Raw genomic sequence first — 25,319 nt, forward strand, 5'->3', positions numbered from 1 at the left:
TGTCTGTGGCTGTCTATCAGCACACAGAGGACGTCCGTGGCAGTCCATGGCTGTCCATCAGCACACACAGGATGTCCGTGGCTGTCTATGGCTGTTTGTCAGCACACACAGGACGTCTATGGCTGTTTGTGTGTGTCCGTGTGTGTCCGTCAGAACACACAGGATGTCCGTGGCTGTCCATCAGTACACATATCAGCACGCTGGTCCTGGGACTCAGCACGCTGGACCTTCCCGTGGACTGTTCGGCTACTGTTGGCCCACGTGGGATGTTTGTTCAGTACACACAGGACGTCCATGGGTGTCCGTCAGCACACACATGACGTCCGTGGCTGTCCGTGTGTGTCCGTCAGCACACACAGGACGGTCGTGGCTGTCCATCTGAACATATCAGCACGCTGGTCCTTGGACTCAGCACGCTGGCCCTTCCCGTGGACTGTTCGGGTGATTTTGGCCCACGTGGGCTGTCTGTTCAGTACACACAGGACATCCGTGGGTGTCCGTCAGCACACACATGACGTCTGTGGCTCTCCGTGTGTGTCCTTCAGCACACACAGGACGTCTGTGGCTGTCCGTGTGTGTCCATGTGTGTCCATCAGCACACACAGGACGTCCGTGGCTGTCCATCAGTACACATATCAGCACGCTGGCCCTTGGACTCAGCACGCTGGCCCTTCCCGTGGACTGTTTGGGTGATTTTGGCACACGTGGACTGTCTGTTCAGTACACACAGGCCGTCTGTGGGTGTCCACCAGCATACACAGGACGTCCGTGGCTCTCTGTGGCTGTCCGTCAGCACAGACAGGACGTCCGTGGCTGTCCGTGTGTGTCCGTCAGCACACACAGGACGTCTGTGGCTGTCCATCAGTACACATATCAGCACGTTGGTCCATGGTCTCCGCACGCTGACCCTTCCCGTGGACATTTTAGGTGATTTTGGCCCACGTGGGCTGTCTGTTCAGTACACACAGGACGTCTGTGGGTGTCCGCCAGAACACACAGGACGTCCGTGGCTGTCCGTGTGTGTCCGTCAGCACACACAAGAAGTCCGTGGCTGTCCGTGTGTGTCCGTGTGTGTCCGTCAGCACACACAAGGCGTCCGTGGCTGTCCATCAGTACACATATCAGCACGCTGGTCCTTGGACTCAGCACGCTGGCCCTTCCTGTGGATTGTTCGGGTGATTTTGGCCTACATGGCCTGTCTGTTCAGTACACGTCCTCCACATGTCTGGCCGCATGGCCCGGTCGCATGCATCGCGACACCTCGTGCTTGGCCGTTCCACCTCGTGCTCCACATGGCTGGCTGCATGCCTCAGTTTCATGCAGGATGACACACCCACGTCCAGATGGCCTGCTGCATGACTGAAGTGCATGCAGGTCGACACCCCATCTCACACATGGCTGGCCGCATGCTTCGGTCGCATGGATCGCAACACCTCGTGCTCCACATGTCTACTTGCATGTACAGGTTGCATGTACTGCAACACCTCCTGCTTCCCTTGACACACACACTGTCAAGAGACTGCCACCACGTCCTGAACACATACACATCAAGCCACCTCGAGCTTCTCGGTCGATTCGGCCGATTTCGGCCTTTCCGGTGAATTTTCGTCCCGCGATCAATCCTAAATATTTTTCTACGCCCGTTCTGATGGCCTGAATATTTTTAATAAACCCTACTGGGACTCTGATCTTGAGGAAAAATATTTACCGAGCTTTCGGCTTCTTCAAAAAATTTCGTAATACCGATATTTTGGGTTTTTCGCCCAATTTCCGGTCTTCCTGTTGTGCTTCCTAAAGTGTCTTTCTTCAAACATCATTTGAATCAATCTACTACATTGTCTGACCATTGTCTAGTGGCATACTTGACTCATGGTTCAGACAAGAACAATCTGATTGTCCGCGACTCGACCACCCAAAGGATACTCGACCATTCTTATTTTTTTTTAAGGGTTTCTACATTCTCCCCCCGTTAACAGAATTCGTCCTCGAATTCTAAGGCTCTGAGGGGCCTCCTTCTTCCATTACAACGTCCTCTCAGAAAAACTCTGGGTGATCGGTTTTAAATCTCGCTTCATCTTCCCAAGTAACATGAATCATGTTTTGTCTTCCCCAAATACTTGTACTTCAGAAATCTCACGATTTTTGAGCTTCCGAAAACGCCGATCTCCTAATATGATTGGTCCTTCAGGATACGTAAGGTTTGTCTACAACTCCTCGATTCTCTTGGGCTTAACAGCACTTGGATCCCGTATATGTTTCCGAAGCATGGAAACATGGAATACTGGATGTAGATGCATATCTGCTGGCAGATCCAATCGGTAAGCTACCTCACCAACTTTACCGATGATCTTGTACGGACCAATGAATCTGACCGCAAGTTTCCCAACCTTGCCAAATATGTCCTTCTCTTTTTGGGCTGTAACCTTCAAGTTAACCCAATCTCCTATCTCGAAAGTTACCTCTCTTCTTGACTGTCTGCGTACTTCTTCTTACGGTCCTGAGCCTTCTTCATGTTGGCCTGAATCGTTTCCAGTTTAATCATGGTCTCCTGAACAATAGGTGACCCCAACATTCTTCTTTCGCCCACTTCCGTCCAACACATAGGCGTCTTGCATGTCCTTCCGTATAACGCTTCATAAGGTGACATCCCTATGCTCGAATGATGACTGTTGTTATACGAGAACTCAACCAACGGTAAATGCTTCTCCCAAGTTCGTGCCCAATCAAGAATACACATCCGCAGAATGTCCTCGATGGTCCGAATGGTCATTTCCGTTTGGCCATCTGTTTCGGGATGGAACGCCGTGCTTCTGTACAGTTTAGTTCCCAAGGCTTCTTGCAGTGCTTCCCAGAATGATGCAGTGAACCTTGGATCGCGATCTGAGACGATGTCTGAGGGTACACCATGTAACTTCACGATTTGGTCGATGTACAGCTCGGCAAAAACTTTAACTTTATCAGTGTCCCGCATAGGCAACAAGTGTGTAACCTTTGTTAACCTATCCACAATCACCCATATCGAGTTGTTCGATCTACCTGGAGCAGTGGGTAATCCGGTAATGAAATCCATGGAAATCGAGTCCCATTTCCTGAGGTATCAGAAGACTTTGTAACAATCGTCCTGGTACTTGATGCTAGGCCTTGACTTGTTGACAAGTTGCACACTGAGCAACCCATTGTGCTACTGACCTCTTCATGCCCGGCCAATAATAGTATCTCCTCACGTCTCGGTACATCTTCGAACTTCCAGGATGGATACTAAGTAAAGAATGATGTGCGATCCTTAGTATCTCATCTCTCAGCCCTTGTCCTTTAGGAACCGTGATCCTTCCATTGATTAGAAAAGTTCCATCCTTCACCAAGTAGTATCCAGCATTATTTGGCCAGGCTTGCCCATTGAGTTCTTCAGTAATCTTCAGTAACTTCTCATCCTTAAGTTGTTCTTCTCGAATTCTCTGAATCAAGCTGGCCTGATTCACCGCTTGAAGTCGCAATGCCTCGCTTGTCTGCCCTTCCAAAACGACCAACTTCACTTGTTTCAACTCCTGGTTCAACAGCTCCACTTCTTTCTCTAAATCTGCGTCCAACTTTCTTCGATTTAAGGCGTCCGCAACAACATTCGCTTTACCTGGATGGTAGCGAATCCGTATGTTGTAGTCTGCCAAAAACTCTATCCACCTACGCTGGCGCAGGTTGAGATCTGGCTGAGTGAAGAGGTATTTAAGACTTTGATGGTCCGTGTATACCTCCACTTCTTCTCCATATAAGTAAGATCTCCAACTTCGCAAATTGAACACCACGGCCGCTAACTCCAAGTCATGTGTACTGTAGTTATCCTCATGCTTCCGTAGTTGTCGTGAGGCATACGCGACGACTCGCCCATCTTGCATAAGAACACAACCTAACCCAACTCGTGAAGCATCCCTGTAAACCGTGTAAGGTTTACCTTGCTCGGGCAAAGCTAACACAAGTGCGGTCGTGAGAGCTTCCTTCAATTTCTTGAATGCCTTCTCGGTTTCTTCCACCCATAAGAAAGGAACTCCTTTACCGGTAAGTTTAGTTAAAGGCTTTGCAATGGAGGAAAAGTCCTTAACAATCTTCCGATAATAGCCCGCAAGTCCGAGAAAACTCCTCACTTCTGTCAAAGTGGTAGGTCGAGACCATTCTTGTATGGCTTGGACCTTTTCTGGATCAGCAGCCACGCCCTCTCCTGATACTATGTGACCAAGAAATCCTATCTTTCTCTTCCAAAACGAGCACTTGCTGAACTTGGCAAATAGCTTCTGATTACGTAACCTCTCCATAACCAGTCGCAGATGCTCTTTGTGCTCTTCCTTACTTCTCGAGTACACCAGGATGTCATCAGTGAAAATGATCACGAACTTGTCGAGATAGTCGTGAAACACTTCATTAATCAAACACATGAAAGCCACAGGTTCATTTGTGAGACCAAAGGGCGTAACTACAAACTCGTACTGCCCATACCTCGTTCAAACGCCGTCTTCATAATGTCTGACTTGGCAATAGGAATTTGATGATACCCTGATGCCAAATCAATCTTCGAAAACCAACTAGCTCCCTTTAGTTGGTCTAACAACTCGTCTATCCTTGGAAGAGGATACTTATCTTTTATCATGATGTTGTTGATGCCACGATAATCGATACACAGCCTCATGCTTCCGTCCTTCTTCTTCACAAATAACACAGGAGCTCCCCAAGGTGAAGAGCTCGATCGGATGAATCGCTTTTCCAATAAATCTTCCAACTGTTTCTTTAGCTCGGCCAACTCCGCAGGTGCCATCCGATATGGTGCCTTAGCTATAGGTTTTGCTTCAGGCTCCAAAGTAATGGTAAAGGGATTACTCCGATGTGGAGGTAATTCCTTTAGTGGTGCAAAGATATCCTCAAACTCTTGGACCACTTCTATGTCTTCGACCTTAACTTCATCATTAATGGCTCCTCCACTAACCGATAAGGTCACCAAATATACTTCCCCGTCTTGAAACAAATCTTGTACTCTCATCGCTGCTACCAAAGACACGGTCATACTAGGACTGATTCCATAGTATGCCATCTCTGGTCATTTACCTCTGCCGAACAACAACCTTCCCTTTCCACAGTTGATTTGAACTCCGTAGCTCGATAACCAATCCACTCAAAGGATTACCTCGTACCCTTTCAAAGGCACGACTAATAGATCTGCCACAAACTCTTTGCCTTGAATGACCAATGGAACATTCTTGATAAACTGATTTTCTTGAAGGTTTCGGTCTGCGGGGGTCAAGACGGCCACATCTATTCTGTCAACCAAAAAACAATCCCAAAACCGGGCAGCTACTTCAGAGGTCACAAAACTATGTGTTGCCCCCGAGTCGAACAATACATGTGTGGGTTTACCAGCAACATGTATGGTTCCTGCTGCAGTAACCCAATCAACAATATCTCAATCACAAATACTAATCAAAATTCTCACAACCATCAATCATCATCCTAAATTTCTAAACGTGCAACCTAGCGATCAAGCAATCTATACCTAACCAGTATACTAACTAGATTCCAGCAACTAAATTTCCATTCAATAAAAAGAGGAGGTTAAGCACCCACAATACCTGTGATGGGACCGCTTGACGGTCCTGCATTGTCTGGGTTTTCTACACCTAAGGCATAAACTCTACCTCCTAGATTTTTCTTCTTTGGTGCTGGCTCAATAGCTGGACGGCTAGGAGGAGCTCGGATTGCGAGAGGGGTCGCATGGATTGGCTTGTTTGGACATGACGATGCATAGTGGCGCTTCCTTCCACAGAAGAAACAAGTAACATCTTCCTTCCTCAGCGATGAATAACCTTGCTGGTTACTCCGTTGTCTGTTGGGACATAACTTAGAAATGTGTCCCGGTTGATCACATATGTAACACACCACAGTGTTACCACGATTGTTGGCTTGGCCTCCAAAGCCTCGCCCTTTGCCTTTGTAAGATCTTGGACCCTTGTTGAAATTTGGCCTTTCTCCTTGGCTAAACTTGGTGTGTCCACCAGAATGTGGTAAGGTCTTCCTTTCAGCCTCCAATACAGTCTCAACATTAACAGCCTTTTCCACCAGATCCGATAAGCTGCTAAAGTTTCTTCCAGCTAAACGACTTCCAAGCTCCGGCTTCAATCCGTACATAAAGTTACGGATCATAGTTACTTCATCTTCACGCCCATCAAAGACATGTCGCCTCAACCTTGTGAATTACGACTCATAACTCCTTACGGGCCTATCTCCTTGAACAAGGTTCATGAACTGGTGCTCCAATCGATGCTTTGCTTCTGGAGGAAAATACTTCCTCTCAAACTCTCCCTTGAACGACTCCCACGATGTGATGGTGTGTCCATGCTGCCTGTCTATGCTGTCCCACCATCCTGTGGCGTCACCTTCCAAGTAGTACACATTGATCTTCTTCTTGTACTCCTCCGGGCACTCCATGGATTCAAAATTCTTCTCCATCATAGTAATCCACTTGTCGGGCTCAATAGGATCGGATCCTCCTTTGAACTTGTAGGATCCAATGTTCTTCATGGTAGATAATAGCTTGGAAACTTTAGGGGTTGAGTACGCCTGCCTTGGTTACCAAGTGCCTCGGTCATCACGTCATGTAAAAGCTTCAGGGTGTTTTCGGTTCCATGATCTTGTGGTCTTTCGGTGGCATGGTTTTGATCTGTCCTTGGGTTTGGTTGGACGGATTGATCATCTTGATGTCTCTGGTGCCAAATACGACTTCGACTAATGCTCGCCATACTGTCTTCTCTCACTCTAGTCCTGTTACCGTAACCAGGAAAATATCTTGTTCTCTGCAGAGGGCTCCTATCGTGTCCAAACATCTCACTAATGCTATTTCCATTATCCTGATCTGATCTGTAACCCAATCCTCCGCCTTTTCAATCCATACCCTCTCCCCATATCCGACCTCGTCCATCATCACCTGTCCCGCGATTAGCCATCTGCACACAATCAAAAGGGTAAGTCATAATCTTACTATGGGAAGCAGCTGGTTTCCTAATCATCTTTTTGCGACTCCTTTGACTCGATAAAACCGTTAAAAGCACTTGTGTCATGCATGGACGAAACCATGCTCTGATACCACCTCTATAACACCCCCGAACCGTTTTAGGCATAGGTCGAACCACCGGCCAAGAATCAAACAAGAACATGACCGACGGCCCGACCGTCTACCAAGGTTCAGGAGCGCTACATGACGGGTTAAAGGGCAATCCAGCCAAAGTAACAAAATGTGCAATTCGTAACTTGGCCAGGCCGCCCACTAACGCGTCCCGTCAAACCAAAGCCTAAGGCTTCTCAACCCGTACTCCAATCTGACGTTGTGTTAGCTCGGACAAGCTAATATCAGAACAACAAGGCATTTGCACAAAACATTCGCTTTATTTATCTTATAAAATATCTGGTTTACAATACACAAAATATTATACAAATGGTGGCATGCCAAGAAAGCGAAAGTACATACTTATAGTCTGAAAGCGTCTTAACCAAAAAGATGCAAATCTACACCAGCCAGCCTAGCCTCCCGCGCCTTCTACGGGCTCACTACTGGTCACCTGAAAACAACAACGAGTGAGGAGTGAGTAATCTAGCATTACTCAGCGAGTTACAATCCCCAACTAACAAATACAACCCCTCGCTATCCCACCCCAAACAATCTAAAGCGAGAGGTTCACCTAACAACACAATTCAATAATAATAAGCAATATGTGAAATACGCAGCGGTAAATGATAGCAAGATAACTAGCATTATGCTAATTACTAGCTCATCACCAAACTCAAACTCTTTTTAAACCAGGGTTTAAACAACCCAAACACGATATAATATATAACAAACTCGGGCCCTGGTGATGTTATGTTCCTCCTGCACTATCAGCAATATCCTATCTGCCTACCACAAAGGCCAGAAGAAGAAACTTTCAACCGACCACGGCCCACAGTCTTTCGGGTCACCGCACGACAGCCCACAGTCCTTCGGGTCACTGCCACATTACACCGTCGTGTAATACTCAGCCATAGGACATGACCCCGTTCGTCTGAGTCTTCCCGATCCAGCGAATAAGGGGTTTCCTTGAACCCGCTGGGTACGAGGTCTGAAGGAACACTAACTCACCCCAATATGCCTAGCATTGTGGGTTACACAAATGCTATCGGCCAATATACGATTAATACTAAACCCGGTAAAAATAACACAAGGTTTCAAGTAATAATCACAACACAATCAACCACATTCTAGAATCTAGCATAAAGACTAATTCCAGAATACCTAACTATCCACAACTTAGCGATATCATCTAAGAATTCTGCATTCGCTAACTAACCAATCAACCTAACCATTAGCATGCTACTACGGTTCTCAAGCAATGACAAGCATGCTATCAACTCAATCAACATAATCTCAACTATTAACTAATCAAACCGTTACTCAGTTAGACCTGGCCTCTTACCATAATCCAACTTCCAAGTAACGGGAACCTGCATGAAAACAACTCAGCAATCAATTGATCATAACTCACAGTTTTTGGTTGACCGTGGCCTTGACCCCAAACCCGACATCTGCGATCCGACCTTCACAAGTCGACCCACTTGACTGATCTTCACTTGAACTGGTCTCCACTAGAACTGATCTCGCTGCACTTAAAAAGAACCTTCTCCAAGTGCTGACTCAAAATCGGCAGAGTAACTGTTCTCGAAAACCGCCTAGAATGCTTGAAAACTATCGAAACTCGATCTTTCTTTCTTTGCTTTCTCTTTATGTTTTGAAGTAGGTTTGATGTGTTATGGATAGGTTGAAATGAGAGGGGGTCGTGGCCTATTTATAGAATCAGCAACCAATCAGGAACAAGCTGTGTGGCAGCCCGTGTGTCGCTTCGCATGGCTCCGGACGCATGCGCGGCGGCACCTTGTGCTTCACTTGTCTTTCAGCATGGCCTTTTCACATGCAAGGTGACACCACGCCCTCTACCTGTCTGGATGCATGGCCTGCACACATGCAAGCTGACACCAGGTCCTCCACATGTCTGGCAGCATGGCCCGGTCGCATGCATCGCGACACCTCGTTCTTGGCCGTTCTACCTCGTGCTCCACATGGCTAGCTGCATGCCTCAGTATCATGCAGAATGACACACCCACGTCCAGATGGCCTGTTGGATGACTGCAGTGCATGCAGGTCGACACCCCATCTCACACATGGCTGGCCCCATGCTTCGGTCGCATGCATCGCAACACCTCGTGCTTGGCCGTTCCACCTCGTGCTCCACATGTCTACTTGCATGTACAGGTTGCATGTACTGCAACATATCCTGCTTCCCTGGACACACACACTGTCAAGAGCCTGCCACCACGTCCTGAACACATACACATCAAGCCACCTCGAGCTTCTCAGTCGATTCAGCCGATTTCGGCCTTTCTGATGAATTTTCGTCCCGCGATCAATCCCAAATATTTTTCTACGCCCGTTCTGATGGCCTGAGTATTTTTAATAAACCCTACTGGGACTCTGATCTAGAGGAAAAATATTTACCGAGCTTTCGGTTTCTTTGAAAAATTTTGTAATACTGAAATTTAGGGTTTTTCGCCCGATTTCCGGTCTTCCTGTTGTGCTTCCTAAAGTGTCTTGCTTCAAACATCATTTGAATCAATATACTACATTGTCTGACCATTTTCAAGTGGCATACTTGACTCATGGTTCAGACAAGAACAATCTGATTGTCCGCGACTCGAGCACCCAAAGGATACTCAACCATTCTTATTATTTTTTTTAAGGGTTTCTACATGGGCTGTCCGTTCAGTACACACAGGACGTCCGTGTGTGTCCGTCAGCACACACAGTACGTCCGTGGCTGTCCGTGTGTGTTCGTCAGCACACACAGAACGTCTGTGGCTGTCCATCAGTACACATATCAGCACACTGGTCCTTGGACTCAGCACGCAGGCCCTTCCCGTGGACTGTTTGGGTGATTTTGGCCCACGTGGGCTGTCTGTGCAGTACACACAGGAAGTCCGTGGCTGTCCGCCAGCACACACAGGACGTCCGTGGCTGTCCGTCAGCACACACAGGACGTCTATGGCTGTCCGTGTGTGTCCATGTGTGTCCGTGTGTGTCCGTCAGCACACACAGGACATCCGTGGCTGTCCATCAGTACACATATCAGCACGCTGGTCGTTGGACTTAGCACTCTGGCCCTTCCCGTGGACTGTTCGGGTGATTTTGGCCCACATGGGTTGTCTGTTCAGTACACACAGGACGTCCGTGGGTGTCTGTCAGCACACACAGGACATTCGTGGGTGTCCGTCAGCACACACAGGACGTCCGTGGGTGTCCGTCAGCACACACAGGACGTCTGTGGCTGTCCGTGTGTGTCCATTTGTGTTCGTCAGCACACAGAGGACGTCTGTGGCTGTCCATCAGTATACATATCAGCACGTTGGTCCTTGGACTCAGCACGCTGGCCCTTCCCGTGGACTGTTCGGGTGATTTTGGCCCACGTGGGCTGTCTGTTCAGTACACATAGGACATCCGTGGATGTCCGTCAGCACACACAAGACGTCCGTGTGTGTCCGTCAGCACACACAGGACCTCCGTGGCTGTCCGTGTGTGTCGGTGTGTGTCCGTCAGCACACACACGACGTCCGTGGCTGTTTATCAGTACACATATCAGCACGTTGGTCTTTGGACTCAGCACACTGACCCTTCCCGTGGACTGTTCGGGTGATTTTGGCCCACGTGGGCTGTCTGTTCAGTACACACAGGACGTCCGTGGGTGTCCCTCAGCACACACAGGACATCCATGTGTGTCCGTCAACACACACATGACGTCCGTGGCTGTCCGTGTGTGTCCGGCAGCACACACAGGACGTCCGTGGCTTTCCATCAGTACAGATATCAGCACGTTGGTCCTTGCACTCAGCATGCTGCCCCTTCCTGTGGACTGTTTGGGTGATTTTGGCCCACGTGGGCTGTCTGTTCAGTACACACAGGACGTCTGTGGGTGTCCATCATCACACACAGGACATCCGTGTGTGTCCGTCAACACACACAGGACGTCCGTGGCTGTCCGTGTGTGTCCGTGTGTGTCCTTCAGCACACACAGGACGTCTGTGGCTTTGCATCAGTACACATGTCAGCACGTCGTTCGTTGGACTCAGCATGCTGACCCTTCCCGTGGACTGTTCGGGTGATTTTGGCCCACGTGGGCTGCCTGTTCAGTACACACAGAACGTCCGTGGGTGCCCGCCAGCACACACATGACGTCTGTGGCTCTCCATCAGTACACATATCAGCACGTTGGTTCTTGGACTCAGCACGTTGGTCCTTGGACTCAGCACGTTGGTCCTTGGACTCAGCACGTTGGTCCTTGGAGTCAGCACGCTGGCCCTTCCCATGGACTGTTTGGGTGATTTTGGTCAACGTGGGCTGTCTGTTCAGTACACACAGGACGTCCGTGGGTGTCCGCCAGCACACACAGGACGTCTGTGGCTGTCCGTGTGTGTCCGTGTGTGTAACGCCCGAATCCGGCCTCTCACTAACCGAGCATTCACGGCTCCTTGGCTTGACCAAAACCATCCTTAGTTCCTGAAACCACAACCAGATAAGCATTAATCATAACCGAGAATAGAATTGGTCGATTCTACAATGCTTGGCTTGGTTCCTATAACACAGATAAACCTCGGAAAATATACTTATAAAAAGATATTAACCTTCCTACCAAATCCCAAGTCATTCAACCAACCACCCGTTGACAGTCTAGAATAGATAAACATAACACACGAACAGTCCGGATCGTCCTCAAGACCAATCCATCCATCCGAATAGAATCTAGGTGTGACCGGCCTAGTTGAAGTCCGGCTCAATGGCCCAACGGACTTCCTTACCTGATCCCGCCTTGGGCCTGGATCCAAAGGCCGAGTAAGCCTCACGCCCAATCCGGTTAGGCCGATCGGACCTTGCGACTCTTACCCTGGCTTAGACGAACTGTGTACTTGTCCCAACGGACAATACATGGTCTGATCCCTTAAGGAACGGACACGACCTGTCTCAACAGGCACCGTTTGGAACATGTACCCCTTCGGTCCTTGGTACCTCTTGGTCCTCGTACCTCGTACCCCTTCGGTCCTTGGTACCTCTTGGTCCTCGGTACATCCTTTGGCAACTCACAACCTTTGGAACTCGTGACCTTTGGTAACTCACAACCCTTGGTAACTCGTGACCTTTGGCCACTCGTGCCTCTTGGGACATGACCAACCGTTTAGCCCAACCGCCCAGTCTATGGTGCGATTCGAACCGACCAGCGTCTAGGTTAGCGGTTTGGTTATGACCGGCCAAGTCTAGGGACGTGTCCCTTGGACTGAACCAATACAACCCTTCGTGTATAATCAGAAAGAAGAGAAAGAACCGGATAGAAACAAGAAGAGGAGAAGCGGTTGGGTCAAATGAACCGACCAGAGCTGCGTTGCGATCACAAAGACCGTCTGTTCGGTCTGATGCGGCCATAGCCCACCACGTATGTAATAACCCTCACGAGCAGATATAATTTTTGTCGAGAAAATTCTTTAAGATCAGTTTGAAGATTGATCGATCAGAATTTAAATAAAAATCGACACGGTGAATTAATCTCTCGACGGGCTATCTTTTGGTCGAAAAACCATCTCTTGATGGTTCTGGTCGAGTGTTAAATATTATTGTCGATTTTTATTCATGCTAGGCGAGTTTATTCAGAGTAGGACGTGATTCGATTGATGAAAAATATTTAGTCGAAACAGTCCGAAAAATATCGACAAAACTCTTAAAATTATTTCAAAACAGTCACATGCCTTGCACCTTCTAGCCTACTTGCTTTCTCAGTAATTAGGTCACATGACATGCACCTACTTGCTTACCTTCTTGCTCATTAGAAGTCACATGCTGGTCACAAGCTGTTTGCTTCAGCTGCTTGCAGCTTTCTTCTTGTAAGGGAAAGGTGAGCTGCTTGTGCTGAAGCTGGTTGCCACATGTTTCTCCAAACTACCACTTTGTGTAAAGAGAAAACCCTGAGCTGAAGCAACCCCATATGGTATAAAACATCTTCTTCTCTCCTCTGGACGTCCTGTTACTGCAAAAAAAACCAGAGAAAATTCAAAGAGAAAGAGAAAAAGAAAAGAGAAAAATCTGTGAGAAAAATTAATTGAGAAATTGAGAAAAAAAATCAGGGAAGAGAAGTGAGCTTGGACGACCCTTTCTCACCATCCTGTGACTTTAATCAGTGTGTTCTGGTGTGGTTAAGAGCTGAAGGTTTGGTGTTCAAGAGTTTAGAATCACCCAAGTTCCTTAGCCTTGGATTTTATCGGTTAGATGTGTGTTCAGATTGAAGTTTATATCAACCAAGTTCATCTTAAAGCTTGAGGAAATCGGAGTGAAATGGAGTGTTATTAGTTGAGCTCGAGTCTAGTCTTCCCTAGCCAATCTCATGGCATCAAAGGTGAGTCTAGATAGATGATTGATGAGTAGTGAATGAATATTTCTTGATTGAACGTACCGATTGTAGATGATTGATAGGCTTTGTCTCTTGATCAATATTGAATTGGTAAGGTGTTTACTTAGTGTAAACACTTATTAAATATTTATGAATGATCATAGAGGTTTATTCCAAACCTTAGTACTTGTTCTCAAGTACTAATACATATGTCTAGTATTAAATATAATTAAGTATTGAAGTATTAATCATGTCAAGTCTTATTATAAACATGTCTTCCAAAATATTCCCGTATGAATGATGATTGCCGTGAATTGGTCCTGCGATATGGAGCAAGTTCACGAAGACACGATGATGGCACCCTGGAGGTCGTGTAACTGCATGCAGCGTTAGATGTTTAATTTTAGAATATCTGATGGCGATGATGGTGATGCTAACTCGCTAGACTCGTTTAGCCTTTGTGGTTTCTCGGGTCTGGTATATATATATATATATATAAATATGATTATATGAATGATATGAGAGACGGGAATAGGAAGTGAGGTATATGATTAGATTCACAATGATGGAAGGATAGTCCTTATATATAAATATCTAGATATGGAATATATTTCCACTGCATACAAATGAAGTTGATTGCTTGAGATATTATTAATATATGTTGGGGTGTGGGATTAGACTCACTGAGCAAACTAGTTACTCATGACTCATTTGTGATGCAGGTAACCAGTAGATGGGAGACCTTACTCTAGGATGGGAAGGAACATCATTAGCCAGCGGTAGTTTTATTATCCTTGCAAAGTCATTTTGATATATCTTATGTATAAGATTTGTAGACCGAAAACCTCAAGGTTAATTTATAACAAATTTTGAAAGATGATTCTAAATGATATATAAAGAATGTTTATTTTTAAAGTATGGGTTCCATATGATATTAGTCCTTGTCCGGACGAACTAACTATCGGGTATTGCTTTTTCGGGTTGAAAAGCCTAGAGTGATATCTGATAGGAGCGTTGGTGTTCTTTGGTTGTTAGTCTAAGGTGATCGGAGTTATTCTGAGAACCTCGGATCAACCATCGAGGAACATCGACGGTGTCATTTCCGGTCATCTACGATCGGGGGTGTCACAAAGTACTTTCTTAACCGTGTCAGGGTTCTCCATGTTCTTATCCTGCTCTTGGTCTCCCATACTTGATCGGAGGTTGCTTCACAAACGATCAGATCCCGGAAACCTAACCACCACACAAACGGCCTTGTTTTGGCCAGAAACTCTCTCTCTCTTTCTTTTTGTCTCTCTATGATTTATCTGAGTATTTTTACTCTGGATTGGATGAATGAAATCGACAGAGAGGACCCCATATTTATAGAAAACGAGGGGGTAAGTCTTGCCCCACGAACAGGCTTGACTTGCCAGCGGATGGGCACAATCAGCCAAGGGTTACACCCTCTCGGCACCGCCACCGGCCCGGACCCGGACCATCAGACTGAAACCTGAACAGTCCGGCCAGCTGAGATTAGCTGACTCCCAGCTGCCTCAGCTGAGTGTGCTAGTAGTTCAGCTAGTGGAGCTGACTTAGTAATGGCCGAGCTGAAGTGAGCTTAACCTAACTCCGTTGAGCTGGCGAACTACCTGTTCCATCCTCCTGCTACCGTCTTACTTGTCCTAGCTGACTCTCCACTTGTGTAAGGTTAATTCTAAGTTTTCTTACGTCCTTAACCTTCTTAGCTGGCCATGGAACGCTTGTCTTGATGTCCTAAGACTGACTAGTACGTTTCCTCGAACCATGGCCGTCCCAATGATCCTATTCAGGAACCGGGATGTTACAAGTCTCCCCCACTAGCAATGGATTCATCCTCGAATCCGAGTCATGTGTTTCATCCAACACAAACTGGCAAACCATTTTGGAAACTTGGCCTTCATCGTGGCCTCCATCTCCCAAGTGGTCTCTTCTCGACCATTACAATCGCAAATTACCTTGACCATCTGGATTGTTTTCTTTCTCATTGCTTTTTCCATCTTATCTATGATCCAAACCGGCCTTGTTTCCAAAGTTAGATTCGTACCTAGATCAGATGGTATTTCTGGTATTAAGACGTCCTGATCCATCAAGCACTTCCGGAGTTGGGAGACATGGAATACGTTATGGAAGGCTTCCATCTCGGATGGTAAGTCCAACTTATATGCCACACTACCCACTCGTTCTATGACTCTGAATGGACCTAGGTATCTTGGATCTAATTTCCTTCTACCAGAAATTCGCACTCTACCTTTAAAGGTAATCATTTTGAGATTGACCATATCACCCACTGCAAACTCCAATTCTTTCCTTTGTTTGTCAGCGTAATGTTTTTGTTTGTCTTGTGCGGCCCTCATCTTGTCCCGCACGGACTTGATCTTCTCCGTGGTTTCCTCCACAATTTCGGGGCCTATCATGCTGCGCTCCCCTACTTGGGTCCAGCATAACGGTGTCCTGCATGGTCGTCCAAACAAAGCTTCATATGGCGACATGCCTATACTTGGGTGGAAACTGTTATTGTAGGCAAACTCCACTAATGGAAAATGTCGTTCCCAGGAATCGTCCCAATCGAGGACACATGCTCGAAGCATATCCTCCAGCGTCCGTATAGTTCTTTCCGACTGCCCATCGGTTTGGGGATGATAAGCCGTACTCATGTTCACTCTAGTTCCTAAATCTTTCTGGAAAGCTTGCCAGAAGTGAGAAGTGAACCTCGAATCTCTATCCAAAACTATACTTGAGGGTACTCTGTGTAGTCTCACAATCTCGTCAATGTACTTACTCACAATCCGGTTGACTCCATCAGACTTTTTGATGGCCAGGAAGTGGGCAGACTTGGTCAGTCGATCCACTATTACCCAGACAGCATCCTTCATATTCCTGGTTGTGGGAAAACCTGTCACGCAGTCCATCGTGATGTGATCCCACTTCCATTCCGGAATAGGTAGGCTCTGAAGCAGTCCACTCGGAACTTGTTGTTTGGCCTTGACGAGGTGACAAGTAGGACCCTTGGCCACCCATTCGGCCACATCTACCTTCATCCGTATCCAATGATAGTACTGTCTGAGATTATGATACATCTTGGTCACTCCAGGATGGATTGAGAATCTAGACTTGTGAGCTTCTCTAAGGATCTCGTCCTTTAAACTTCTATCATTGGGTACGCTGATCCGACCATGAACTAAGATCGTACCGTCCTTGGCGATTTGATACTCAGTCAGGTCGTTTCGAGCAACCGTCTTCAGGTTCTCGTCCTGATCTTGGGCCACTCGGATCCGGGTATGCAGGTCGGCCTTATTCACCTCCTCTAAACCCCGTGGTCCGTCTATCCTGTTCAGAGCATTTAAACAGACGAAATGTCCCGCCTGATCCGGCTCATCCGTTCCGCCACTGGCCGCAACATCTTCTCGCTTCAGGTTCAAGGCGTCGGCCATAAGGTTAGCCTTGCTCGGATAGTATGTGATGTCTAGGTCGAAGTCGGTCCATCCACCTCCTCTGCCATAAGTTCAACTCAGGCTGGGTGAATATATACTTCAGACTTTTATGGTCCGTAAGTATCTGGACTTTGGCCCCATATAAATATGATCGCCAAATCTTTAAGGCGAATACTACCACAGCCAGTTCAAGATAATGGGTGGGGTAGTTTCCCTCATGTTTCTTCAGCTGCCTTGACGCGTAAGCAATGACCTTCCCATGTTGAGTTAACACGCAACCGAGTCTAGTGATGGACACATCCGTGTAGACCACATAAGGTTGGTCTGCCTCCGGAAGAACCATGACGGGTGCGCTAGTCAGCATATCCTTAAGTGCGGAGAAACATCTCGTAAACTCTTCGAACCATGTGAACTTAACGTCCTTCCTAGTCAACCGTGTCATCGGCTGAGCCAAGCTTGTGAATCCCTTCACAAACTTTCTATAGTAACCTGCCAGCCCTAGGAAGCTTCTAACTTCTGTGGCACCGCGTGCTCGGAGCCAATCCTTGATTGCCCTGATCTTCTCTGGATCCACTGAGACGCCCTGGTCAGAAACAATATGTCCGAGGAACCCAATACTCTTTTGCCAAAAACTGCACTTGCTGAGTTTAGCAAAGAGTTTGTGCTCTCGTAATCATTCCAGCATGGCTCTCAAATGTTTCTGATGAGATTCCTCGTCCTTTGAATAGATCAGGATATCATCAATGAAGATTATCACCGATTCATCCAAGAAGTCCCGGAACATGCTGTTCATCATTTTCATGAATTCAGCAGGTGCATTGGTCAGACCGAACGGCATCACTACGAACTCGTAATGGCCGTACCTGGTCCTAACTGCTGTCTTCCTAATGTCATTTGGCTCTATAGGAATCTGATAATATCCCAAGGCCAATTCGATTTTAGAAAACCACTTAGCTCCTTTCCACTGATCCAACAGCTCGTCTATCCTGGGTAACGGGTACTTGTTCTTCACAGTTACCCTGTTCAACTCTCGATAGTCGATGCACAGACGCATGCTACCATCCTTCTTTTTCACAAAGAGGACTGGTGCACCCCATGGGGAGCTACTTGGCCGTATGAACCCCTTGTCAAGCAATTCTTCCAATTGCTTCTTTAGCTCGGCCATCTCGGCCGGAGCCATCCGATACGGACTCTTGGACAGCGGAGCTGTCCCGGGTTTCAGTTCAATCAGAAAGGGATCGGACCTATCAGGGGGGACACCCTGTAGCGCCTGAAACACATCCTGGAACTCGGACACCAACAAATCCTCGCGTGGGTCTAACAGAAAACAAGAATTGTCAGGCTCTGTAGTTGTAATTGTAGCCAAGAATGACTGACAACCCTGTTCCAGCATCCAAAACGCTCGAACTGCTGAAACCACTACTTTCTCTTGAGCCTGACACAGACCTTGGTGCTCTACCGGGTGAAGTCCATTCTCCAATTGCACACGACCCTTATGGCAATCGAGAGTGGCTCGGTACTTTCCCAACCAATCCATACCTAAGATCACTTCTTGATTCTTTAGGTGGACACAGACCAGATTCACAGGGTACACCTTTCCCTGGATCTGTACTCGGATATTCGAAATGAGACCTAGTGAGTTCATGGCTTGCCCACCGGCCGCCCTCACTATCCCAAAATTATCACCACCATCCAGACAGAACAGACCCTTTCCGACCAGTCCCGGACTCACAAAACTATGTGTAGCCCCTGTTTCGAAAAGCACGTGGGTTTTTACCCCACCGACCATGAGGGTTCCAGAGATCGAATCAAAAGATCCGGAAGCTCCGTCGTCTCGTGACAGGTCATACACCCTCGGTGTTGTGGTTGGTTTGCCTTGGAATGGCTTCAATGTGTCTCCACGGCCCTCCCCTTGACTTCCTTGCAGCTTGGGGCACTCCGATTGGAAATGTCCTTGCAGGCCACAATGGAAACAAGTCATTGTGCCACTTCTACCAGACGGATTCGGTCGAGGACAGTTTTGAACTCCATGGTCCATGCTGCCACAACGAACACAAGCCCCCTTGGCCTTCCAGCACTCACCGGGATGGTTCCATCCACATTTGGAACACGCAGGTCGGCCACCAGAGGTCTTCCCTCCGTCCACCTGGTCCCATTTTCTCTTTTTATCATTAGTCTTGCCCAATGAGCCAGACTGTGGCTTAGCCTTAAGCTTAGCTTCTTCAGCCAAGTTAGACTCTAACAAAGCCATCCATTCCACCAGTTCTCCGACGGTGTTGAAAGTGCGGATAGAGCAGTGGGTCTTCAGTTCCGGCCTTAGGCCTCGGATGAACCTACGGACCTGGATTGACTCGTCCTCCAGCTCTCTTCCAACGAACCGTCTAAGTCAGTTGAACTCCTCTTCGTACTCCCGTACGGTCCTGCGGCCTTGGACCAAATCTAGAAACTTATCTTCCAGACGATCCCAACCCCAGCAGGAAAGTATTTGCGGGTGAATTCAACTTCAAAGTCCGCAAAACTTGTGAGACTTCCATTGGTGCGCTTGTCCACTGCAACCCACCATTTATGTGCGTCCCTTTCCAGGAAGTGAACCGCAATGTCTCGCCTGTAATCTTCTGGACAGCGAGTTGATTGAAAGTTTCGGACCAGCCTACTCCTCCACTCATCTGCCACAACAGGTCGGTGCTACCTGAGAATTGCTTCGTACCCAATCTGGATAGATGCTGAAGCAAACTCAGATAGTCAACCTTCTTTTCCGACCTTACCGGTGGATCGATCTTGATCACCTCAACCGCGTCCCCAGCTCGACCCATAGTAATAGGTGTAGCCGTAGCTACAAGTGTAGCTTGACCAACTGATGAATTCACTAGTGGAATGAACAGCTGAGTCATAGCCGCCACTTGGTTACCCATTACTTTCATGGCCTCTAACAAGTCCTCTCGGGACAGTGCTGCAGGCACATTGGCCGTTCCCTTGGACCTTTGCTCACGCTTGTCACCATCAGGGTTAGCGTTCGAGGATTCTACTTCCTCGTCACTTTCCTGATGTTGCTGACCTTCTGGTTGCGTTCCCGTAAGATTGGCCTGATCAGTAGGCAACACATCTCTGGTGTTAGTCGCGGCCGGATCGGTTGGTAACCCGGACAGATTAATTCTGTCCCCGGCCGTTCTCTTACTCTTTCGGGTCTTTCCCGATTTGCTTCTCCCAGCCTAAGGATTCAGACATTGTTAGTACAACGTATACATAACATAACCGAGACCATCAAACCTCACCGTGAGATTGAATCAGGTGGCTGCGTGTGTGTGGACTACATAACCCAACTATCCTAGAATCAAGCATGCTCTGATACCAACTTGTAACGCCCGAATCCGGCCTCTCGACGAAACTGGACCCATTTGCTACTTAATCAATTTCTTTGCTTGTTTGATTCATTTTAAGTCTTTCCTTTACTAAGTCATGTTCGAATCTGAGGTTCTAAAACAATTGAACAGATAACACATCAGAATATAAATGTGTATAAAATGTATTACTTAGAAACATGAGATCCAATGCACAACTTCTTAATCGTTTCATTGACAATCACTAGTTCATCCCTAGCATCAGTTAACCACACGTTACACAGCCTCTCACTGACCGAGCCTTCACGGCTCCTTGGCTTGACCAGAACCATCCTTAGTTCCTGAAACCACAACCAGATAAGCATTAATCATAACCGAGAATAGAACTGGTTGATTCTACAATACTTGGCTTGGTTCCTAGAACACAGATAAACCTCGGACAATATACTTATAAAAAGATATGAACCTGCCTACCAAATCCCAAGTTATTCAACCAACCACCCCTTGACTTAGAACCAGATAGACAGTCAAGAATAGATAAACAGAACACACAAACAGTCTGGATCGTCCCGAAGACCAATCTGTCCATCCGGATAGAATCGAGGTGCGACCGGCCTAGTTGAAGTCTGGCTGAATGGCCCAACAGACTTCCTTACCTGATCCAGCCTTGGGGCTGGATCCAATGGCCGAGTAAGCCTCAAGCCCAATCCGGTTAGGCCAAACGGCCGATCGGACCTTGCGACTCTTACCCTGACTTAGACGAACCGTGTACTTGTCCCAACAGACAAGACATGGTCTGATCTCTTAAGGAACGGACACGACCTGTCTCAACAGGCACCGTTTGGAACATGCACCCCTCTTGGTCCTCGTACCTCTTAGTCCTCGAACCTCTTGGTCCTCGTACCTCTTGATGTTCGTAACCCTTGGTTATTTACATCCTTTGGCAACTCACAACCTTTGGAACTCGTGACCTTTGGTAACTCACAACCCTTGGTAACTCGTGACCTTTGGCCACTCATGCCTCTTGGGACATGACCAACCATTCAGCCCAGCCGCTCAGTCTATGGTGCTATTTGAACCGACCGTCTAACCGACCAGCATCTAGGTTAGCGGTTTGGTTATGACCGGCCAAGTCTAGGGACGTGTCCCTTGGACTGAACCAACACAACCCTTCGTGTATAATCAGAAAGAAGAGAAATGACCGGATAGAAACAAGAAGAGGAGAAGCGGTTAGGTCTAATGAACTGACCAGAGCCGCAGTGCGATCACAAGGACCGTCCGTTCGGTCTGATGTGGCCATAGCCCACCATGTACCTTCTGAACCGTGTCAGGGTTCTCTATGTTCTTCGCCTGCTCTCGGTCTCCCATTATGACACCCCCGATCGTAGATGATCGGAAATGACACGGTCGATGTTCCTCGATTGTCGATCTGAAGTTCTCAGAGTACTTCCGATCGCCTTAGACCAACAACAAAAGAATACCAACGCTCCTATCGGATATTAGTCTAGGATTTTCAACCCGACAAAGCAATACCCGATAGTTAGTTCGTCCGGACAAGGACTAATATCCTATGGAACCCATTCTTTATATATCAATCAAAAGCATCTTACAAAATTTGTTATAAATTAATCTCGAGGTTTTCGGTCAGCAAATCTTATACATAAGATATATCAAAATAACTTTGCAAGGATAATAAAACTACTGCTGGCTAATGATGTTCATTCTCGTCCTAGAGTAAGGTCTCCCGCCTATTGGTTACCTGCATCACAAATGAGTCATGAGTAACTAGTTTACTCAGTGAGCCTAGTCCCGCACCCCAACATATATTAATAATATCTCAAGCAATCAACTTCATTTGTATGCAGTGGAAATATATTCCATATCTGGACATTAATATATAACCAGACCCAAGAAACCACAAAGGCTAAACGAGTCTAGCAGTTAGCATCACCATCATCGCCATCAGATATTCAAAAATTGAACATCTAACGCTGCATGCAATTACACGGCCTCCAGGGTGCGACCCTATCATCGTGTCTTCGTGACCTTGTTCCATATCGCAGGACCAATTCACGGTAATCATCATTCATACGGGAATATTTTGGAAGACAGGTTTATAATAAGACTTCACATGATTAATACTTCCATACTTAATTATATTTAATACTATACATATGTATTAGTACTTGAGAACAAGTACTAAGGTTTGGAATAAACATCTATGATCATTCATAAATATTTAATAAGTGTTTATACTAAGTAAACACCTTACCAATTCAATATTGATCAAGAGACAAAGCCTATCAATCATCTACAATCAGTACGTTCTGTCAGAAATATTCATTCACTACTCATAAATCATCTATCTAGACTCACCTTTGATTCCATGAGATTGGCTAGGGAAGACTAGACTCGAGCTCAACTAATAACACTCCATTTCACTCCTGATTCAGAATGTGTGGATACCAGATCAGTCAGGTTGATTCCAACAGAAACTCTACTCAGCTTAGTTCAAAGAAGTTCAGTTCGGTTGAAGGATAATTCAGTTCAGCTAAGCCTTTAAAAAAATATCTAAGAGACATAACTGAACCAAGATCAATCCGAATACAGGTTTCAAAACTAATCTGGACAGGAAGTTTAACAAATCAGTTCACTTGTTCCAAACAAAACTTCTCTGAACTAGTAGCTATGGCTTACCGATTTCCTCAAGCTTTAAGATGAACTTGGTTGATATAAACTTTAATCTGAACACACATCTAACCTGATCAGGACAAGATACCCATCATAGGTTCAAGATCAGAAACAGAACAAATCGTTTTGGTTACCTAACAAGAACTGAAGCTCAAGCAAAACTGATCTCATCAAACCCATATGTTCTTACCGATAAAATCCAAGGCTAAAGAACTTGGGTGATTCTAAACTCTTGGAAACCAAACCTTCAGCTCTTAACCACACCATAACACACTGATTAAAGTCACAATATGGTAAGAAAGGGTCGTCCAAGCTCACTTCTCTTTCCTGATTTTTTTTCTGAATTTTTCTCACAGATTTTTCTCTCTTATTTCTCTCTTTCTCTCGGAATTTTTCTCTGGTAATTTATATCATAAGGAGTTTCTTCAGATGAGTATTTACTCCCACAAAAGACAAAGCTGAGGTTAGACAACTGGTGACATGCTTACGCACACCAAGCAGCATAAGCAGCTGAACATTTCCTTTCCATGAAGAAAGATACAAGCAGCTGAAGCAAACAGCTTGTGACCAGCATGTGACTTCTAATGAGAAAGAAGGTAAGCAAGTAGGTGCATGTCATGTGACCTAATTACTGAGGAAGCAAGTAGGCTAAAAGGTGCAAGGCATGTGACTGTTCAGAAATAATTTTAAGAGTTTTGTCGATATTTTTCGGATTGTTTCGACTAAATATTTTTCATCATTCGAATCTCGTCCTGCTCTGAAGAAACTCGCCCAGCATGAATAAAAATCGACAATAATAATTGACACTCAACCAGAACCATCAAGAGATGGTTTTTCGACCAAAAGACAGCCCCGTCGAGATTAATTCACCGTGTCGATTTTTATTTAAATTCTGATCGATCAATCTTCAAACTGATCTTAAAGAATTTTCTCGACCAAAATTCTATCTGCTCGTGAGGTTTATTACACCCATACTTGATCGGAGGTTGCTTCACAAACGATCAGATCCCGGAAACCTAACCACCACACAAACGACCTTGCTTTGGCAGGAAACTCTCTCTCTCTTTCTTTCTCTCTCTCTATGATTTATCTGAGTATTTTTACTCTGGATTGGATGAATGAAATTGACAGAGAGGACACCATATTTATATAAAACGAGGGGGTAAATCTTGCCCCATGAACAGGCATGACTGGCCAGCGGATGGGCACAATCGGCCAAGGGTTACACCTTCTCGGCCGCATGCGTCCCTTCGCCAATACCGCATGCATTTGGGTCGGACAGAGGCCCAAGGCCTTACCCAATCCATCTGGACTTAGCCCATGGCCTTGTCCCAAGCCCCAAGGTCCATGGCCTCATGGACGGACCCCCATGGCCCGCCACCGGCCCGGACCCGGACCATCGGACCGAAACCTGAACAGTCCCTCCAGCTGAGATGAGATGACTCCCAGCTGCCTCAGCTGAGTGAGCTAGTAGTTCAGCTAGTGGAGCTGACTTAGTAGTGGCCGAGCTGGAGTGAGCTTAACCTAACTCTGTTGAGCTGGTCGAGCTACATGTTCCATCCGTCCAGCTGCCGTCTTACTCGTCCTAGCTGACTCTCGACTTGTGTAAAGTTAAGTCTACGTTTCCTTACATCCTTAACCTTCTTATCTGGCCATGGAACGCTTCTATTGATGTCCTAAGACTGACTAGTACGTTTCCTCGAACCATGGCCGTCCCAATGATCCTATTCAGGATCTGGGATGTTACAGTGTGTGTCCGTCAGCACACAAAGGACGTCTGTGGCTGTCCATCAGTACACGTATCAGCATGCTGGTCCTTGGACTCAGCACACTGGCCCTTCCCGTGGACTGTTCGGGTGATTTTGGCCCACATGGGCTGTCTGTTCAGTACACACAGGACGTCCGTATGTGTCCGTCAGCACACACAGAACGTCCGTGTGTGTCCATCAGCACACACAGGACGTCTGGGGCTGTCTGTCAGCACACACAGACCGTCTGTGGCTGTCCATCAGTACACATATCAGCATGCTGGTCCTTCCCTTGGCTTATTTCGGACAACCATAGACTGTCCATGGACTGCCGATCAGTACATATATCAGCACGCTGACCACACATATCAGCATGCTCATCCTTCCCATGGACTGTTCGTGTACTGATTTTGGACAACTGATGCACCATGTCAGTACACATATCAGCACGCTGGCCCTTTCCGTGAACTATTCATGTACTGATCTGGACATGAGCTCGAGTTTTGATGGACAGGACTGTCCAAGTAAGTCTGATTGATGCTAGCCCGAGTTCTAATGAACTGATGGTCCAAGTGTACGTTTCATAATCACACCAAGTGTTAA

At 46.7% G+C, this 25,319-nt stretch overlaps 1 protein-coding gene across 1 annotated transcript; it reads right to left on the reverse strand.

The window, feature by feature from the left end:
* Nucleotides 1–5,155: 5,155 nt before the first annotated feature.
* LOC117130007 lies at nt 5,156–6,558 on the reverse strand. The gene is made up of 3 exons (XM_033283180.1): nt 6,253–6,558; nt 5,676–6,150; nt 5,156–5,418 (listed from the first exon to the last, which is right to left on the reverse strand). The coding sequence occupies exons 1-3, from the start codon at nt 6,556–6,558 to the stop codon at nt 5,156–5,158; spliced, it is 1,044 nt and encodes a 347-aa protein (XP_033139071.1).
* Nucleotides 6,559–25,319: the final 18,761 nt, after the last annotated feature.

This window comes from Brassica rapa, unplaced genomic scaffold, assembly GCF_000309985.2.
Source record: "Brassica rapa cultivar Chiifu-401-42 unplaced genomic scaffold, CAAS_Brap_v3.01 Scaffold0299, whole genome shotgun sequence".
Taxonomy (NCBI): Eukaryota; Viridiplantae; Streptophyta; class Magnoliopsida; order Brassicales; family Brassicaceae; genus Brassica; species Brassica rapa.